Here is a 22,194-nt window from a genome sequence, read left to right as displayed (position 1 = left end):
TGTTTCACTTTTATATGACTATATCTCAATTCCAGTGGGTCAGAAGTTTACATACACTAAGTTAACTGTGCCTTTAAGCAGCTTGGAAAGTTCCAGAAATTATGTCAAGCCATTGGACAATTAGCCAATTAGCTTGTGATAGGAGGTGTACTGAATTGGAGGTGTACCTGTGGATGTAGTTTAAGGCCTACCTTCAAACTCAGTGTGACTTTGCTTGACATAGGAAAATCAAAAGAAATCAGCCAAGACCTAAAAAAAAAATTGTGGATCTCCACAAGTCTGGTTCTTCCTTGGGAGCAATTTCCAAATGCCTGAAGGTACCACGTTCATCTGTACAAACAACAGTATGCAAATATAAACACCACGGGACCACGCAGCCATCATACTGCTCAGGAAGGAAATGCATTCTGTCTCCTAGAGATGAACGTAGTTTGATGCAAAAAGTGCAAATCAATCCCAGAACAACAGCAAAGGACCTTGTGAAGATGCTGGAGGAAACAGGTAGACAAGTATCTATATCCACAGTAAAACGAGTCCTATATCGACATAACCTGAAAGACTGCTCAGCAAGGAAGAAGCCACTGCTCCAAAAAAAAAAAAAAGCCAGACTACAGTTTGTAAGTGCACATGGGGACAAAGATCTTCCTTTTTGGAGAAATGTCCTCTGGTCTGATGAAACAAAAACTGAACTGTTTGGCCATAATTACTATCGTTATGTTTGGAGTATAAAGGGTGAGGCTTGCAAGCCGAAGAACACCATCTCAACCGTGAAGCATGGGGGTGACAGCATCATGTTGTGGGGGTTCTTTGCTGCAGGAGGGACTGCTGCACTTCACAAAATAGATGGCATCATGAGGAAGGAAATTTATGTGGATAAACTAAAGCAACATCTAAAGACATCAGACAGGAAGTTAAAGCTCGGTTGCAAATAGGTCTTCCAAATGGACAATGACCCCAAGCATACTTCCAAAGTTGTGCAAAATGGCTTAAGGACAACAAAGTCAAGGTATTGGAGTGTCATCACAAAGTCCTGACCTCAATCCGATAGAAAATTTGTGGGCAGAACTGAAAAAGTGTGTGCGAGCAAGGAGGCCTAAAACCTGACTCAGTTAGACCAGTTCTGTCTGGAGGAATGGGCCAAAATTTCAGCAACTTATTGTGAGAAGCTTGTGGAAGGCTACCCAAAACATTTGACCCAAGTTAAACAATTTAAAGGCAATGCTACCAAATTCTAATAAAGTGTATGTAAACTTCTGACCCACTGGGAATGTGATGACATTTCACATTCTTTTTTTTTTTTTGGATTGTCTCCCCAATTTGGAATGCCCAATTCCCAATGTGCTCTAAGTCCTCGCGGTGGCGTAGTGACTCGCCTCAATCCGGGTGGCGGAGGATGAATCTCAGTTGCCTCCGCGTCTGAGACCGCCAACCTGCGCATCTCATCACGTGGCTTGTTGAGCGCGTTACCACGGAGATATAGCGCGTGTGGAGGCTTCATGCTATTCTCCGCGGCATCCACTCACAACTCGCCACGCGCCCCACCGAGAGTGAACCACATTATAGCGACGAGGAGGTTACCCCATGTGACTCTACCCACCCTAGCAACCGGGCCAATTTGGTTGCTTAGGAGACCTGGCTGGAGTCACTCAGCACACCCTGGGATTCAAACTAGTGAACTCAAGGGGTGGTAGTCAGCGTTTTCACTCGCTGAGCTACCCAGGCCATGACATTTCACATTCTTTTTTTTTTTTTTCTCCTTGTGTAAACAGTGAATGCATCCATTTATGCAAGAATGGTGTTACAAACTATCATAGAACACTAGCTGAATGAATTTCTGTGTAAATCATTCGTAAAAAACATACATACATTGTCATGTTGAATTGAAAGCAATTTACATATGAAAGGTTTTACGCAAAATTTACAAGATTGGAAATTTGTTGCGCTTGTATATCTTAAAGCCAATGTGTGTACAGAACAGGATTACGAGGAGTGACAACCATATTTTGCTGCAGTGTGTACGTGGCCTCTGTATGTTTATGGAAGTAAACTCATGACACAAAATAATGCAAGTCTCTGAACTTCTTCATTCTGACCCCAAAGAGAGCCCTGACTCTTTAGAATTTTGTTCGATCATCAAAGGTAATAGTCTAGTTAGAATTTTTAAAAGTGTAATTTTGCCGTGTTTTGATAAACAGTCCTGTTTGAAACAACAAGAGTTAGTGTTGGTTTTGTAGTTCTGCTGGTTTCAATGTTCCAACAGAGGTGGTGTAACAAATCTGTCAGCTGCTGCGGAAGGTCAGTTGAGTCGTTTTGAGCTGTATGTATTCTAATAAGGTTATGAGGGTTTCAGCATTAGTCCAGAGGTTGCGGGTCGGCTATAGCCATGGTGTGCAGAACCTCATCCAGGAGCTGTAAAGCCCAGTGTAAATGGATCTCGATCCAGCATGGCGTCTCTTTGATACTCTGGCGAGGGTAATCTGGTCCCCAGCCTTTCACGAAACTCATGCGCAAGATGCAGAGACGCTGCAGGTCATCCACGCCGATACCCTCCGCGGCAGACAAACCTAAGGATAGACAGAGGAGATTGTGTTAAACCTACAAAATCTTCCTTTAAACACACACTGCATTGTGCACTGTTATCAATATTATTAATAATTATTAATTAATACTAATTAATAAATATAAACAAAATACTAGTAAATTATTAGAAAATATCACTATTAACAATAATATTATATAAAATGATTAATGTTATTTTTATTCATTAGCAATTTAGTTGCATTAAAAATAGCAGAAACCTGATGTAATATGATCCTATGAATGACTGAATGTTAATGAGACTCACTGATAGCAGGAGTAATGCCGCCCACCGACCCCGGGCCTGGGATATTTCCTGCCACTGCAGCCGCCTGCGCAGCTGCTGCAGCTTGAGCCGTAGCTGCCTGCTGCTGCATCTGCCGATGACACTGGCGTAAATCAAACACCTGCCGTAGTAACACAGAGCAATTAAAATCAGATCTGAAATGCAAACTTTCTACTTATTCAGTAGAGGGTGGAGCTATTAAACGATTACATTTAATTGTGGATTTTGCCGATGCCGATAACTAAGGTGGTGGAAAAGGCCGATAACCTATTAATTGGCTGACAGTTTTTAACAATCAATTTATATAATGTTAAAACAAATTTGTATTTTTTTCTTTTTCTTTTTTTTTTGTCTTTCCTTACTATGAAAAAATGAAGATGTGGTGCATAACCAGGGACGTTTAACTATAAACAAGCCAAAAATACACCGGGGACTCTTATTGTGAAATGACAAAGACTTGGCTGCGTTACAATGTTCTAAGTATTTACCAAATTAAGCTTTTTATAGCCTATATATTCACCATATGGAGGATTTTGTGTATATATACAAGATTAATATCTCATAAATAACAATAATAATAAATATATTTATATTAGAGCTGTCAGAATTAACGCGTTAACGCATGCGATTAATTAAAAAAGTTTAATGCGTTAATTTTTCTTAATCGTGATTAACACATTTACCGTTAATATAGAATAAACACTGGTGTGAAGGGCGGAACCTTTGTAATGTGTCCGCTAGAAGTCATTACACTGAGGCACACGCAACAGCACCAGAGCCCTTCTACCAAAATAGCCTACAAGCTTAGCATAAAATAGCATAACGCGGCGGGATATGGGCAGAGCTGTCGCGGAGGTTGTTATCTCAGTAAATTAAATAATCTCTGACAACACTTCCCTGTCAGTGATAAAATGATGGAGAAAGGAGCTCTTAACACAAATTGATGTACAAAACAAGCCCAGCTGGGACTTGTGATAGAAATCAAGTATTTTTCTGCCTATGTAAGGCACATTTGAATTACCACAGAATCACACCAAATCTTAACTATCGCTGAAACACCAAATTAGACGTTTTTTTGTCAGCAAGCGCTTTTGAAAGTGAGTTCAAAGTGGCGCTTGATGCTGGCGTTGACGCTCTGACGCGAATCATAAACGCAGCTTCACAATTGCTGTAACAAAGCGGATAGCCACAGTCTACCGGCGAATTAATATTGTGGAGGATGAGAGTTAAAGGGATTTAATGCCCATTGCAATAAATATGCAACCTATGTGGGAACTAGTTCTTTTAGTTACTCAAACTCCCACTTAGACTTTGGGAAACGTTTAATGTTACTTGAATTGGTGATATTTTAGTGTATTTCTAGTGCACACTACATCGTTATACTGTGAAAGGCTTTGTTTGGAAAATGTTTATAAAACATTATATTGCTACATATTGTTTTGTTTTCTTTCCTAAGATGGAAATAAATGAATTTTGACAAGAAAATAAGTATAAACAGTGTCAAATTTCAGCATTTTCAAAATCTGCGATTAATCGCGATTAACTACAAAAAATCATTTTTTATTGGTTTTTACAAGATATGAAGTTGGAGACATGATGCATGTGCTGATGGGGCACATTTGCATATAATATTTGTATTTTTTGCATGCTCTCACTTCAATTTAGAATACTTGATTACCATGGTACATTTGTGCTATATTACTGTAGTACACTGTAATCGCATAACTGTACCAGCATGTCGGGGGTGAAAGATGTCTGTATTTGTGTTACCTTGATGTAAGCACTGGGGTAAATTTTGTGGACAGCATCTCCCGGAGCTCGTCCAGCTTCCCGGTCCAGATAATAACTCTGGACAAACACAGCGTGATCACTGAGACAGCGCACCCACACATCCCCCTCTCCTTTACACTCCAGCTGAACTCCTTTACCAATGTGAAGCCTGAAGAGAGAGACAGGGATAGATTAGAGGAATATTCCGGGTTCAATATAAATTAAGCTGAATTTAAAGTATTTACAGTATAATGCTGATTACAACAAGAAAAATTTGATTAGTCCCTTTTTTCTTAAAAAAAAAAAAGAGGGGGATTTTCTCCCCTTTTTCTCACAATTTGGACTGCCCAATTCCCAATGTGCTCTAAGTCATCGTGGCGGCGTAGTGAGACCTCAATCCGGGTGGCGGACGACGAATCTCAGTTGCATCTTATCACGTGGCTTGTTGAGCGCGTTACCACGGAGATATAGCGCATGTGGAGGCTTCACGCTATTCTCCGTGGCATCCACGCACAACTCACCATGCACCCCACCGAGAGCGAACCACATTATAGCAATCAAGAGGAGGTTACCCCTTGTGACTCTAGCCAGTGTCTTTACCACTGAGCTACCCAGGCCCCTTTTTTTAAAGCTTTTGAAGCTTTTAATTTTACAAAATTACATTTATTCTTGTGTTAAAAATGTTTTATTTGAGCTGTAAAGTTGTTCTAATCCTCGTTTTGGTGTTTTAGGGTTTACAGTGTACGTCGTCATGGCAAAAAAGTTGTAAAATTGGATATAACTTTACACAGAAAAGTTAGTAAGAGGTTTTATTTCTGTGTTAATCAACATTATGCCACAACTGCTGTAGTTTGAGCTTAACTTGTTTTAAACCCTTTAATCTTTAAGTCCTACATATAGTAAAGTCAGAACAGATGGATGTACATGCACACCTGGCTCTCTCTATTGCCTCTATACGGTGAACGTTACTCAGCTGCCCAAGACAGAAGTGATCTCCACCTGATGGGTCCACATAACCATCCACCGTTACGATGGGACAGCTGGATGGCACCTTAAACGTCTCGCCTACCTGAATATCCATCTCAAAGTACGGGATAGAGCACCAGTAATCTGGAGCTGAGACAGAGAGAGATCACAGAGATTACAAATCAATGAGCATGTTACACTTTATAACATTTCAAAATACTGAAATAAGTATTTTAATATGCTGATATGATGTCAAACTTGGGTTGCATCCTAATTTGCAGGTCTGGGAAAGTACATACTTTTGAGAATGTAATAAGATCTTATGACATTATTTGGACATACTACAGTGTTCCTGTAGCTCAACTGGTAGATCATTGTGCTATAGCAGCACCAAAGACATGGGATAGATTCCCAGGGAATGCATGTTTTCAAAAAAAATGTAAAGCTTGAATGCATTGCAATTCACTTTGGATAAAAGTGCCCACCCAATGCATAAATGCACATCTGAAAAAAGAAATCTTAGGTTCATACATTTAAAACTGCTGTGGCGGCTTTGGCTTCATACCACTCGCCAATTTTCAAATCTTAAAAGCTCCTCTTCTTCCATAACACAAGGGGTTGTGCGCAATATTAGCCCAAAAAGCATGCTTTTCGAAAACGCTCTCCCAAGTGGATACATTTGAAAACGCCGTCTTCATGTTGTAGTGTGGACAGGGAAAACGAAGATATTCGAAAACGATGACGTATATGTTGTCATGTGTCGCAGTCATGTGATCCATTCAAACCAAAACAATCAAGACAGAGGCTCATGTTGTAGCTCCATTGTTGTGTCGGATGTCCACTTTGAAAGCGTGCTAAAGATAAATGTTAATTTGTAAAACATTAAGAAGATGGTAAGACAATAAAGTATTTTTGGAGCAATAAATCGATGTGTGGACCATGTGACACGGACACGGTGCATTCCTTCAAAGCCGACGTGAAGTTTACTCAGAATTGCTGTCTGGCGGTGAACACAAAGACAATTGCATTTCAGCTTTTTTTTGCATGCGCAATAAGGGGATTTAAGCCTTTTCAGATGTTTCAGTGTGGATGAGCAACTTTTGGAAAATGTTTGAAAACGGCAGTGTGGATGGAAAGCGTTTTAAAACGGAATTGGCATTTTCAAATGTATCCGGATTAATGTGGACGTAGCCTTAAAAGTAATCAGCAATGTAATTACTTTTTCTATGAAGTAGTCACTAAAGTCAGTAATCTAATTACAATTTTAGAGAATTAGTAATTTGTAGTGGATTACTTTTTTAGTAATTTATCCAACACTGATGGAAACACACTTCAGAAATAACTAGAAATAGTATGCCATCTGTGCACCATTGGCATAGTATTTTAACACATGATTTGGGATGCTTGACCCTAATCTTGCATAGTATATTGTTCAGATAGTATGTGGAATACTAGTCTTTTTATTCCTCACCTGGATGGGTGGAAATTGGAGGTTGGAAAGCCAGTTCACTATGAACTGACCCTGAGATAGAGAGGGAGAAAAACTTTCAGCAACAGTCAAACTGACTTCAAGCAGACAGTAATGGTATTTACAAGAGCATTAGTAGTTATAATGTGGGAGTCACTCACAGTACTGGCCGGTTTGGGGCAGTGGTGGATGATGCTGTAGGTGGCCGTTCTGATGGGGGATATTGGGAGGGAAACTGCTTCCTCTTGGCCATGAGGTGGGAGCATCTAATGGAAACAAAATCATAAATATCATACATTCATCGAAGCAAAATAATCTGTAAACCAGACACAAATAAGGATGCAACAAACCTCTTTTACCCACATTACATGCAAGTTTAAAGGCCAATCTTATGGTCTATTTTTGGCAATCACACGTAAATTGTAATTTATAGTGAATATAGGCTATGAATCCACAAAGTATCTAAAATACACGGCTCTGATATTCATTTTAGTCTGATGACTTACTCGTTGGTCTGGTGGCCAAACTGGTGAAAGCAGAGGTGGAGGCAGAGCTTGCAGAGTCAGTTGGGGGCAAGAGGGCGGGGCTGTTAAAAGTGTCAGGTGGGGCTGAGCAGGCAGCAGTGTGCTGGATGGTTTGAATACTGTGACCTCCATCAGCAGCAGAATGACCCTCAAATTCATCCTTCACCATCGGTTCTCCACTAGGGCCTACATATACATACACAACAAAATTTCTTCAGCAATCTGCAATTAAATATGTTGGGAATAATGTGGAGTCAGCCAATCATTATCTCAAAATAAAACCCTGCCAAGGTGATGAGAGGCAGACTGCACATTGTCCAGCTTATTACAAATAAATAAATAAATGGATATGAAATATTGATTTAAGAGTAAATTATGTGCAGTGTTAATCTCGTCAACGAAATTACTGGTGAAAATTTTCATTGGCAGAAGTTTTTTTTTTATTTTGTCAACGATAACGAAGACAAGTCGAAAAATAAACGCATCATGACAGTGCAATCAAATGTATTCAATTAAAACATACTGTTGATGAAAATATGACAAGAAAAAAAATTGCACTGCGAGATATTACAAATGTAGTAACAACTGTTTTTTATTTATTATTTCTATTTATATTCCCAATTTGGAATGCCCAAATTCCACTACTTAGTAGGTCCTCGTGGTGGTGCGGTTTACTCACCTCAATCTGGGTGGCTGAGGACAAGTCTCAGTTGCCTCCGCTTCTGAGACTGTAAATCCGCGCATCTTATCACGTGGCTCGTTGTGCATGACACCGCGGAGACTCACAGCGTGTGGAGGCTTATGCTACTCTCCGCGATCCACGTACAACTTACCACGCACCCCATTGAGAGCGAGAACCACTAATTGCGACCACGAGGAGGTTACCCCATGTGACTCTACCCTCCCTAGCAACCGGGCCAATTTGGTTGCTTAGGAGACCTGGCTGGAGTCACTCAGCACACCCTGGATTCGAATTCGTGACTCCAGGGGTGGTAGTCAGCGTCAATACTCGCTGAGCTACCCAGACCCCGTTATTTATTATTTCTTTAAATAACAAAAAATCTATTCAGTCATAGTATGTTGGGGATTTCCCTGCTTGAGCTGCAGGAGCTGAAAGAGCTGAGCATCTGAAGTTACGCTCTAGTCAGAATGCGCAACTTGCGTTGTGAATACGCCATTTTCTTAAAAACAGGCCACATGTAACGCAATATCCTAAATTGTCTAAACGTGAAGAATTTACAACAGAGTGACTTCTATAAAGTAGCTAATACTTCAGTATATCCATTATATGCTATATTTCAAAAATATTGCATGTATATTTTTAAATATTTGAATATTTGGTTAAAGGGTTGGAGTTTGATACATTGACAAAAAATATGACTCTGAACTGTCAAAAAAAACTGATTATGTGAAAAGAAAGAGACCACTGAATGAAACAAGACATGAAACTAACACAGCTATATAACTAGGGCCCTAAGATTTCCACGATATGGAAAACATGGACGGAATCCAATCATAAAAACAGAATTAACTATTAAACACGGAATGTCACAGAATTTTATATATTTGGGATCAAATTAATGTATTAATGCTCAATTAATCAAATTCAAATCGGGATATTTCCAAGTGTGATGATTGAACCACAAAAGGCTAAGACTTAATTAAATATACAGTCTGAATGTGCTGTGCACTTCAAAATGAATGCGTGAGGCCGGACACTCATACACTCATAACACCTCATCATAAGCATTAGCATCACGTGTGCTCTGTGTTTGTAATAGGTGACAGACAGCTGAATGTGCATTAAGCTTAAAGCAGGCAGCACATGCAGACTATTTATTTATATAATTAAATCGCAGGGTTTTAGGATTAAATAAGCACATTTAAGCCATAAAGCAAACTGCATATTCGGAGGTGTGAAGCTGATTCATTTGGCTTTCCGGCAAAATAAAAGCTCAATTTAGCTAGACACATGAAACTGAAGAAATTGCGACAGCAATAAACTACTACTGTGGAGTTAAATTTAATATTCAATATAGAAATGAATAATAATAATAATAATTAAATAATAATTAATTAATAATTATAATTATTAAGTGGCACTTTATTTAAAAAAATAAATAAATAACTCCAATATTGTGTTTTTGATTGTGCTGAAGATCTGTATAGAAGCAGTTAATTTCATAAAAATTAATGTAATGGTATGTTGAAAAATATATATATATTTTTTTTTTTCTAATTTAATTAAGATTCTATGAATTCATTTTAATTAGACTGTTTTTTGATGCTAAAATTTATTTAAACTAAAAACACACAATTCAGAAAAAAATTCATGGAAAACAGAAATTTAAAACAGAATAAAAAAATAAAATGGATTTCAAAGGGCACTATGTAAAAATCATTTGCCTGGGACAACAATCAATTATACAGTTATTATATATATATATATATATATATATGTATGTGTGTGTGTGTGTATATATATATATGTATATGTATGTGTGTGTGTGTGTGTGTGTGTATATATATATATATATATATATATATATGTATGTGTGTGTGTGTGTGTGTGTGTGTGTGTGTGTGTGTGTGTGTGTGTATATATATATATATATATATATATATATATATATAAGGTTTAACCACAGAATGCCACAATAGACCTATCAGAATCAAGTATTTAAAATTGCCATGTATAATATTAATTCATACTAGAGCATGCATGAGCAGCACTCACCTGGGCCACCTAGTGTCAGTACAGACAGATCTGAATATCAAAGACAGAGAGACCATTAAAATTATAAGAATTAAAACACATGCTTGCGTTAGAAGTACACCCTTAATGATATCATCTAAATTCCTTTAATATTTGTGAGACATAGTTTCACATCACATCCAGAGAAAACAGAAAACAATTCACCAATGCTGGGAGACACTACCCTCTCGTAGTGGTACGGGTTCACACACACATTGTCGCATTTGAGGTCAAAGGCAAACTGACAGTATTTCACGTGTTTCAGTTCGTTCTTATGCAGGTCTGGCCATCGCCACAGTCGTGTATATATCACATGAGGAAATCCTTTACGACCAGCCACCTGAACAAACAAACAAACAAACATATTTACTCATAATCACACCAAAACTCGGGTCACAAATGAAAATATAGGGAGAGGCGGAGCAATACTTTCTAAAATGTAACATTCTTGATACATTACAAGTCAACATGGAACAGCAATCACAACTTATTTTATTTTACCGTATTTCCAAGTGAAACAGAATATTCAACGTGGAAAAAACATGTAGGGCGGCACTTTATTTGGGATAGTTCACCCAACAAAAATGATAATTCTCTCATTATTTACTCTAATAACTGCAGGTGTCAAGATTTACAGTGAATATACCCAGAACCATCATATACCATCAAAAGACATGGATTAAACCACTCGAGTCATATGGGTTACCTTTATGCTTCCTTTATGTCCTTTTTGGAGTTTTTGAAATTTTGGACCCCATTGACTTGCATTGTACAGACAACAACACATAATAAATCTTTCTTTGTGTTCCACCGAAAAAAGAAAGTCATGTGAGTTTGTGATGGCATAAGGGTCAGTAAACAATGAGAGAATAATGATTTTTGGGTGAGCTATTCCTTTAAGTACAGTTCCAATACAAATGACTGTCTAGATGTACTGCATGAATACAGACCTGTAGTCTGCCGTCTAACGTGCGCTGTATAGTCACACATTTACTTGGGTGAGCTCCGTTAGTAGTGATGGCAGTGATCAAAGAGTCTAACTCATCTTTCTTCTCTTTCAGCTTCTTCACCAAACTCTCTATGGCTCTCTTAGCGAAAGACTCGCTCACTCCACCCTGTCGATGGCACATGAGGCTGTGGACGATGCTCAGACAGGCATCATTACTGGTGGGGGTGCTGGACACAGACATACTGCACCAATGGACTCAAACGCAGGTGAGAATAAACACATCAACGTTCTTTAAATCTTCTGACCATTGTTCTTCACACCTTTATGTCAAAATGAGGTCTGAACCAGTCTACAGACACAAAGAGAGAGAGTGTAAACACTAAGTGTTTTTTTATTATTTTGCACTATAGATAGATAGATAGATAATTATACAAAATAAATAGATCATTTATTATAAAGAGAGACAGACAGACAGACAGGCAGATAAGATAGAGTTGAAGTCAGAAGTTTATTGGCAATTAGCCAATTAGCTTCTGATAGGTCTTCTGAGTCAATTGGAGGTGTACCTGTGGATAAATACAAACTCATTGCCTCTTTGCTTGACATCATGGGAAAATCTAAAGAAATCAGCCAAGACCTCAGTAAAAATAAATGTGGACCTCCACAAGTCTGGTTCATCCTTGGGAACAATTTCCAAATGCCTGAATGTACCACGTTCATCTTTACAAACAATAGTACGCAAGTATAAACACCATGGGATCACGCAGCCATAATACCGCTCAGGAAGGAGACGCATTCTGTCTCCTAGAGACGAGCGTAGTTTGGTGCAAAAAGTGCAAATCAATCCCAGAACAACAGCAAATGACCTTGTGAAGATGCTGGAGGAAACAGGTAGACAAGTATCTATATCCACAGTAAGACAAGTCCTATATCGACATAACCTGAAAGACTGCTCAGAAGCCACTGCTCCAAAACCGCCATAAAAAAGCCAGACTACAGTTTGCAAGTGCAAATGGGGACAAAGACTGTTTGGCCATAATGACCATCGTTATGTTTGAAGGAAAAAGGGTGAGGCTTGCAAGCCGAAGAACACCATCCCAACCGTGAAGCATGGGGGTGGCAGCATCATGTTGTTGGGGTACTTTGCTGCAGGAGGAACTGGTGCACTTCACAAAATAAATGGCATCATGAGGAAGGAAAATTAGGTGGATACATTGAAGCAACATCTCAAGACATCAGCCAGGATGTTAAAGCTTGTCGCAAATGGGTCTTCCAAATGGACAATGACCACAAGCACACCTCCAAACTTGTGGAAAATGGCTTAAGGACAACAAAGTCCTGACCTCAATCTGATAGAAAATTTGTGAGCAGAACTGAAAAAGCGTGTGCGAGCAAGGAGGCCTACAAACCTGACTCAGTTACACCAGTTCTGTCTGGAGGAATGGGCCAAAATTCCAGCAACTTATTGTGAGAAGCTTGTGGAAGGATACCCAAAAAGTTTGACCCAAGTTAAACAATTTAAAGGCAATGCTACCAAACACTAACAAAGTGTATGTAAACTTCTGACCCACTGGGAATGTGATGAAAGGAATAAAAGCTGAAATAAATCATTCTATCTACTATTATTCTGATATTTCACATTCTTAAAATAAAGTAGTGATCCTAACTGATCTAAGACAGGGAATGTTTTCTATGATTTAATGTCAGGAATTGTGAAAAACTGAGTTTAAATATATTTGGCTAAGGTGTATGTAAACTTCTGACTTTAACGACAGACAGACAGACAGACAGATATATATTATAAAATAAAAAGACAGACAGACAGACAGACAGATAGATAGATAGATAATAAAATAAAAAGACAGATAGACAGATATATATTATAAAATAAAAAGACAGACAGACAGATATATATATTATAAAATAAAAAGACAGACAGACAGACAGATAGATAGACAGATAGATAGATAGATAATAAAATAAAAAGACAGACAGACGATAGACAGACAGACAGATAGATAATCAAATAAAAAGACAGACAGACAGATATATATTATAAAATAAAAAGACAGACAGACAGACAGATAATCAAATAAAAAAACAGACAGACAGACAGATAGATAGATAGATAGATAGATTATAAAATAAAAAGACAGATAGACGATAGACAGACAGATAGATTATAAATTAAAAAGACAGACAGACAGACAGATATATATTATAAAATAAAAAGACAGACAGACAGATATATATTATAAAATAAAAAGACAGACAGACAGACAGACAGATAGATAGATAGACAGACAGATAGATAGATAGATAGATAATAAAATAAAAAGACAGACAGACAGATAGATAATCAAATAAAAAGACAGACAGACAGATATATATATATTATAAAATAAAAAGACAGACAGACAGACAATCAAATAAAAAGACAGACAGACAGACAGATAGATAGATAGATAGATAGATTATAAAATAAAAAGACAGACAGACAGACAGACAGATAGATAGATATAAAATAAAAAAGACAGACAGATAGATAGATAGATAGATAATAAAATAAAAAGACAGACAGACAGACAGACAGATAGATAATAAAATAAAAAGACAGACAGACAGACAGATATATATTATAAAATAAAAAGACAGACAGACAAATAGATAGATATAAAATAAAAAGACAGACAGACGATAGACAGACAGACAGATATATAATCAAATAAAAAGACAGACAGACAGATATATATTATAAAATAAAGAGACAGACAGACAGACAGACAGATAGATAGATAGATAATAAAATAAAAAGACAGACAGACAGACAGATATATATTATAAAATAAAAAGACAGACAGACAGACAGATATATATTATAAAATAAAAGACAGACAGACAGACAGATAGATAGATAGATAGATAGATAATAAAATAAAAAGACAGACAGACAGACAGATATATATTATAAAATAAAAGACAGACAGACAGACAGATAGATAGATAGATAGATAGATAGATAGATAATAAAATAAAAAGACAGACAGACAGATATATATTATAAAATAAAGAGACAGACAGACAGACAGATAGATAATAAAATAAAAAGACAGACAGACGATAGACAGACAGATAGATTATAAAATAAAAAAGACAGACAGACAGACAGGCAGATAGATAGATATAAAATAAAAAGACAGACAGATAGATAGATAATAAAATAAAAAGACAGACAGACAGACAGATAGATAGATAATAAAATAAAAAGACAGACAGACGATAGACAGACAGACAGATAGATAATCAAATAAAAAGACAGACAGACAGATATATATTATAAAATAAAAGACAGACAGACAGACAGACAGATAGATAGATAGATAGATAGATAGATATAAAATAAAAAAGACAGACAGACAGATATATATTATAAAATAAAAAGACAGACAGACATATATATTATAAAATAAAAAGACAGACAGACAGGCAGATAGATAGATATAAAATAAAAAGACAGACAGATAGATAGATAATAAAATAAAAAGACAGACAGACAGATAGATAGATAGATAATGAAATAAAAAGACAGACAGACAGACAGATATATATTATAAAATAAAAAGACAGACAGACAGACAGATATATATTATAAAATAAAAGACAGACAGACAGACAGATAGATAGATAGATAGATAGATAATAAAATAAAAAGACAGACAGACAGACAGATATATATTATAAAATAAAAGACAGACAGACAGACAGATAGATAGATAGATAGATAGATAGATAGATAGATAATAAAATAAAAAGACAGACAGACAGATATATATTATAAAATAAAAAGACAGACAGACAGACAGATAGATAGACAGATAGATAGATAGATAGATAATAAAATAAAAAGACAGACAGACGATAGACAGACAGACAGATAGATAATCAAATAAAAAGACAGACAGACAGATATATATTATAAAATAAAAGACAGACAGACAGACAGATAGATAGATAGATATAAAATAAAAAAGACAGACAGACAGATATATATTATAAAATAAAAAGACAGACAGACATATATATTATAAAATAAAAAGACAGACAGACAGGCAGATAGATAGATATAAAATAAAAAGACAGACAGATAGATAGATAATAAAATAAAAAGACAGACAGACAGACAGACAGACAGATAGATAGATAGATAGATAGATAGATAGATAGATAGATAGATAATGAAATAGAAAGACAGACAGACAGATAGATGGATAGATTATAAAATAAAAAGACAGACAGACAGGCAGATAGATAGATATAAAATAAAAAGACAGACAGACAGACAGATAGATAGATAGATAGATAGATAGATAGATAGATAGATAGATAATAAAATAAAAAGACAGACAGACAGACAGATAGATAGATAGACAGATAGATAGATAGATAGATAATGAAATAAAAAGACAGACAGACAGATAGATGGATAGATTATAAAATAAAAAGACAGACAGACAGACAGATAGATAGATAGATAGATAGATAGATAGATAGATAGATAGATAATAAAATAAAAAGAAAGACGGACGGACGGACAGACAGATATTAGGAGTAAATTTTATCATCTATTTTTATTTATTTTTTTTAATTATTATTATTATTATTATTATTATTAATTACAGATCCAGTATGGCAAATAAAGGTAAAAAAGTAAATTGTATTTTCTAAAAAAAAAAAAATAACACGACATATATCATTAGTACTGATGATGTTTAGTGAATTCTGTTCTAAATCCTCTCATTTCTGTTCATATTAAAGGCGAATTGTTGATCAGTCTATGAACGATTTTCCAATATACTGGAATCACATAGCAAACCAAGAACTCACCCTGACCTATACATACATTAAGAGAACAAGATATTAATTATAATCATTATAACACACATTCTAACAGTCAAATGTGTGAATAACAGGTTAATAAATCACATTTCACTCTATGGCAAAACAAACGCGATTCCACTAAGAATCCAACAAGCTAACAGGCTAACTCACACAGATATTCTCAGAAATATAGACGGAATAAACTAATAAAGTGACTACGTTGGTACTATATTAAAATATTAAGTAAAAATGAAGGGAAACATACAGAGAAAAACACTTACGATGCATAGTGCAAATGAACGGGCATTGTCTCTACGTAAGATGCGTGACATCACCGCTTGGGTGACGTCACCGTGTGCGTGAATACGCCCCGCCCACACATATGCTTAAACTATCAGTGTAAAGCTGATTTTGAGCGAGATAAAAGGTCAACCAAGGTCTATTTTTATACATTTATACTAAGAAAATGTGTTATAGGATACTAATACACAATCCTACTAAACTCTACCCAAAAGAAATACGCTCTGCAGGAAGACCATATGCAGTACCATGCTACTCGTACTATTTTTGTTGTATATAATATATATACACATCGTGCATGGTATTAATCTTCTCTATGCACGGAATACCTGGATGATCTCCTTTTTCCCGCCAAAATATATAACAGATATTCCAACAATAATATACAACAGAGCACACAATTTTTTAACATTCATTATTTGATTAAACTGGTAAAACTTATTTTGTATTTACATTTTAACATAAACTTGGATCAAAAATAAAGTGCACACTTAATATTGTTTCATACTAGTAAAAATAGCCTCGACAGCATTTGTGGTATAACCTTGATTACCACAAAAATGTATTTCATTTTCCATTGTAAGTGCCTCACTGTAACAGAGATTTATTTTTATTTTTTAAAGAAAATGAGGGACGAGTTGAAATGAATTTTTTGTGGTAATCGACATTGTGCCACAAATACTGTCAATTGAGCTTAACTTGTATTAAACCTGGAATATTCCTTTAAAAACTAGAATACCCCTGGTTCATTGCATATGATGTTAATAGTTTGCACCTTAGCAAATGAAGCCTTATCGACCCAAAGCCATTGGTGCACCAGTCTGTTTTATTTATTTATTTATTTATTTTTAAGAATGATTTAAGACACTTAATGCCACATACATGTGCGCTCACAAATTCACCCCTGTCTCCGTATCAATCTACAATGTGATCAAAATGTATTTATTAAAAAAAAATGTCCTTTGTTTAAAGTGTTTAAAGGGATAGTTCACCCAAAAATGTTTTGTTCCAAACCCAAAATGACTTTCTTTCTTCCATGTAACACAAAGGGAAATGTTAGGCACTATAAAGTTTTTTGCATCCTTTTTCCATGCAATAAAAGTGAATGGTGACTGAGGCTCCCTTTGTGTTCCAAGAAAGAAAGGAAGGGTTTTAAAACAACATTAGGGTGAATAAATGGTGTCAAATTTGTTTATTTTGGGGTGAACTATCGCTTTAACCGTAAAACATATTCATACATGTCATACATTCATAAGTGTAACAGCAATAGGCAGCGTGAGAAAGACTTTGGCGAGAATGACCTCTATGCCTGACCCCTGCAGCACAAGCTCAGCCTGTCTCTTGAGCTCCGTCTTCGACTTCCCCGTCATGCCGCAGAGTTTCGGGTTTGTAGCGTTGACTGAAGTGATACAGTCAAGGGTGAAGATTTGGCTTGAACATTGGGGGGGGGTTGCAATGTGAAGCATTTACATGTTTCCATTGATCATGGTATAAATATTGGGGGCTGTACTTGCTTGTTTTGATTATTGGGGGGGGGTTACCTCCTCCCATCCCCCCAAAAACTACGTTCCTGGATACAGCACCAGCATGCACCACCACAGCGGCCATACTGGGAGTGCTGTGTCCATGTTCGACGGCCTTGTCACTCTGCCTGCCCTCCAGCGTGGCCTCGTGCACCAGCACATCCGCCCCCTGTCACGCCCTTTTAAACCCCTCCCCCAGCACTACGCTGCAGTCCCCAAACATACACACTTTACAGCCCTTCAGTGGTGGCTCCAGCACCTTGTTTGCAGTCAATATACGGCCACTCTTAAGCATCACGGATTGCCCATTCTTCAGAAGGCCAAAAAATGGACCCGGCTTCAAACCTGCGAGAGACAAAAGATGACTTTACAGGGGTCATCTAAAGACAAATAGCACTTTCCTTAAAGGGACACTACATAATTCTGGGCTCTCTACCAACATCTGTGGTTAAAACATTAAATTGCAAGTTACGCAGAGGAACGGTTGGCATGGGTGTCACTTTGTTTTAAAAAGTGGCGGGGACATGCTGGTTGTGATGTCACAAAACACATGAATATTAATTAGGTTGTGCACGGACAACCGCTCCAATAAATATTTCACATAATTAGTTTGAAAACAAACTGTTAGTCCTGGGATTTTGTTAGCCTGTTGATAAACACATGGATCACCCATTGCTTACATATGGTGACTGATATGTCTCATGGTAAAGTTTTTGACTATAGTACAAGGAGTTCCCGGTTCTAACCCGCCAAAGTATAACTTTTTATTTTAATAAACCAAGTTTACATCTGTACGTCAGTGGATGTAGTATATCATAAATCAGGACATGTTTGTTTGCATTTTGCTTTGCAATTTAACTGGACAAGAACGTGCGCTGTGCAACTGCAGAGTGAGTAGAGCGCACGTCTGGATGCACGAGAGAACATCGCTCCCCGCTGTCACTCAATGTCACTTATAACAGCCGCTACGAGCACTCAACATTCAAAATAACATATTCCAGCGCCGGATCGTCACTTATTAGAACACACACGAACGAAATGGAAACTCCTGCACAAGAACTGGCATTGTTTCTTCTGCATTAGACACTATCTGGCGAAAGCTATTTCAAAAAGTAGTAGGGACATGTCCAACCCAACCCACCCATAAATGACGCCTATGAAAATTAGGGCTGAAACGACAAGTCGACATTATCGACAACATCGACAATAAAACATTTTCAACAATATTTTCATTGTCGAATAGTCGTTTGATCTAATTTAACGTAACATGAGATCATATGAAACTCTAATGATGGCACGCGAGAGCAGCACTGCAGCTCGCGCCTGTTTGAGGAGAGGAATAAAACACAGCTCACAGTCCAGACACACTCCAAACTTTCCAAACAGCCTAAAAGGTGATGTAAATCACAAAGTATGAGAGCATGAAAAAATAAGTAAATACAGAAGCAGTGTCATCGTGAAATAAATTGGTGTTATATCTTTAATGTATCCTTTATTAAAGTACAAATAATAAGGAAGCGGGTCATGTAAATAAACAAACTCCGAAATTTCTCTGTGCGGTCAAAGCCACTTCTATGAGTCTCATGAAGTGACACAATCTAAGGGGGAGAGATTGAAACTGCACCCGGCTGACACACACTCTTGAACTGCGACGCACGCCTCTTGCGTGTGTTTGCTGCAGCTAGATTATAACGTGATGGCTCGCAGTGTAGTAAATAACTAACAAACATTGGACCATCGCTTCATGACATCTACATACTCAGGCAAGGCACTGTAAAAAAAAAAAAAAAAAAAATCTTGGTGAATATTCTGCAATTCTGTGAATTATCAGCACTATAGAGCCACACGTTTTTGACAATTTCTACAAATGTAATACTTTACCCGCTATGAATATAAGCTGATGCGGGTGAAAACACTGGAGACCGGAAATTGAAAACAGGCAAATCGTGGAACACTTCCACGTTCAGGAAAAAAGAAGAGTTTGTTTTTTGTGAGTTAACCCTATAACGGCGTGTGTATCAAATATGATACACAATGTTTGACAGCTCCTGTTTCACTCTCTGTTCAAGCTGATGAGCCAAACAACCTATGGTATGTAAGTTTCACGTGTTTATGGCACCATCTAGTGGTTATTTGAGAGAAAAAAAAACATGGTTTTAATGTTTTTAATCGATAAATAGCTTATTTTAAAAGTTCAAGGCAACTTTATAATTAAAGTTATTGACATTTGACAATAAATGTTTGCTTTATAAGACTAGTCTATTGTTGTTTCAAAGCACTATGTTTAAGTAAATAAATTACTATGTTGAAATTATGTGTATCAAATTTGATACATTAGGCTTTACGGGTTAAATATGCCATTAGCACTCTGATATGTATCTGACAGAAATGTATATGACAAAAACTTTACAAAGTGTTATATATAATATTATTGTTTCCTCTTGAAAAACTAAATAGTAAACTTTGTTATAATTTAAAGAAAAAAGTGTTAAATCTATAAGAAAATTATTATATTTGTTTTTTGATGGCAAAAAGGTATATCAGATTTGAAATATGACAAATTTGAAATATGACATGTTGTAATAGACAAATAAATTATATAATAAATACAAAGAAAAATATGAATGTGTATTATATGCATGCCTCTACATCCTCAAATCTATGTCTACAGTCAAAATATTATAAGGAAGATTACTGAAATAAAGTTTGGTGCAGTGATTTCAATATATATACAGTATATATATATATATATATATATATATATATATATATATATATACAGTTGTGCTCAAAAGTTTGCATACTCTTGGAGAATTGGTATATATGTACCATTTTTAAAGAAAACATGAGTGAGCAGGCAAAACACATTTCTTTTATTTCTTATGGGAATCATATTCAACTGTAGGTTATAACAGAATGGCACAATCATAAAACAAAACATGGCAACAAAGAAAAAAATGAAATGACCTCTGTTCAAAAGTCTGCATACCCTTAGTTCTTAATACTGTGTAGTGCCCCCTTTAGCATCAATGACAGCGTGCAGTCTTTTGTAATAGTTGTCTATGAGGCCCCAAATTCTTGCAGGTGGTATAGCTGCCCATTCGTCTTGGCAAAATGCCTCCAGGTCATGCAAAGTCTTTGGTCGTCTTGCATGAACCGCACATTTGAGATCTCCCCAGAGTGGTTTGATGATATTAAGGTCAGGAGACTGTGATGGCCACTCCAGAGCCTTCACCTTTTTCTGCTGTAACCACTGGAGGGTCAACTTGGCCTTGTGCTTAGGGTCATTGTCGTGCTGGAAAGTCCAAGAGCGTCCCATGCGCAGCTTTCGTGCAGAAGAATGCAAACTGTCTGCCAGTATTTTCTGATAACATGCTGCATTCATCTTGCCATCAATTTTCACAAGATTCCCTGTGCCTTTAGAGCTCACACACCCCCAAAACATCAGTGAGCCACCACCATGCTTCACAGTGGGGATGGTATTCTTTTCACTATAGGCCTTGTTGACCCCTCTCCAAACATAGTGCTTATGGTTGAGACCATAAAGCTCTATTTTGGTCTCGTCACTCCAAATTACAGTGTGCCAGAAGCTGTGAGGCGTGTCAAGGTGTTGTCGGGCATATTGTAACCAGGCTTTTTTGTGGCATTGGTGCATAAAGGCTTCTTTCTGGCAACTCGACCATGCAGCTCATTTTTGTTCAAGTATTGTCTTATTGTGCTCCTTGAAATAACCACACCGTCTTTTTCCAGAGCAGCCTGTATTTCTCCTGAGGTTACCTGTGGGTTTTTCTTTGTATCCCGAACAATTCTTCTGGCAGTTGTGGCTGAAATCTTTCTTGGTCTACCTGACCTTGGCTTGGCATCAATAGATCCCTAAATTTTCCACTTCTTAATAAGTGATTGAACAGTACTGATTGGCATTTTCAAGGCTTTGGATATCTTTTTATATCCTTTTCCATCTTTATAAAGTTCCATTGCCTTGTTACGCAGGTCTTTTGACAGTTCTTTTCTGCTCCCCATGGCTCAGTATCTAGCCTGTTCAGTGCATCCACCTGAGAGCTAACAAACTCATTGACTATTTACACACAGACACTAATTGCAATTTAAAAAGCCACAGGTGTGGGAAATTAACCTTTAATTGTCATTTAAACCTGTGTGTGTCACTTTGTGTGTCTGTAACAAGGCCAAACATTCAAGG

At 36.8% G+C, this 22,194-nt stretch overlaps 1 protein-coding gene and 1 long non-coding RNA gene across 4 annotated transcripts; both read right to left on the bottom strand.

Moving 5' to 3' along the window:
- Nucleotides 1-179: 179 nt before the first annotated feature.
- Nucleotides 180-12,774, bottom strand: LOC127428163 (uncharacterized). Its single transcript, XR_007895038.1, has 2 exons — nucleotides 12,705-12,774; nucleotides 180-1,100 (listed from the first exon to the last, which is right to left on the bottom strand). It is a non-coding gene; the product is annotated as an uncharacterized LOC127428163 (long non-coding RNA).
- Nucleotides 180-16,505, bottom strand: smad4b (SMAD family member 4b). 3 transcript variants are annotated; one of them, XM_051676271.1, is made up of 11 exons: nucleotides 16,455-16,505; nucleotides 11,297-11,644; nucleotides 10,512-10,686; nucleotides 10,329-10,358; nucleotides 7,574-7,777; nucleotides 7,229-7,333; nucleotides 7,071-7,121; nucleotides 5,566-5,749; nucleotides 4,634-4,802; nucleotides 2,846-2,984; nucleotides 180-2,564 (listed from the first exon to the last, which is right to left on the bottom strand). In XM_051676271.1, exons 2-11 carry the CDS (start codon nucleotides 11,534-11,536, stop codon nucleotides 2,353-2,355), a joined length of 1,509 nt encoding a protein of 502 aa, XP_051532231.1. In that variant the 5' UTR covers nucleotides 11,537-11,644; nucleotides 16,455-16,505; the 3' UTR covers nucleotides 180-2,352. The 3 variants fall into 3 exon arrangements, with proteins under 3 accessions (XP_051532231.1, XP_051532241.1, XP_051532246.1); XM_051676281.1 differs by having other exon boundaries at nucleotides 2,846-2,954; XM_051676286.1 differs by lacking the exon at nucleotides 7,071-7,121.
- Between the last annotated feature and the right edge of the window lie 5,689 nt (nucleotides 16,506-22,194).

The sequence above is a fragment of the Myxocyprinus asiaticus genome, chromosome 3 (genome assembly GCF_019703515.2).
Source record: "Myxocyprinus asiaticus isolate MX2 ecotype Aquarium Trade chromosome 3, UBuf_Myxa_2, whole genome shotgun sequence".
Classification (NCBI taxonomy): Eukaryota; Metazoa; Chordata; class Actinopteri; order Cypriniformes; family Catostomidae; genus Myxocyprinus; species Myxocyprinus asiaticus.
Note: the sequence above shows the minus strand (reverse complement) of the source record. Positions and strands in the feature narration are given on the sequence as shown.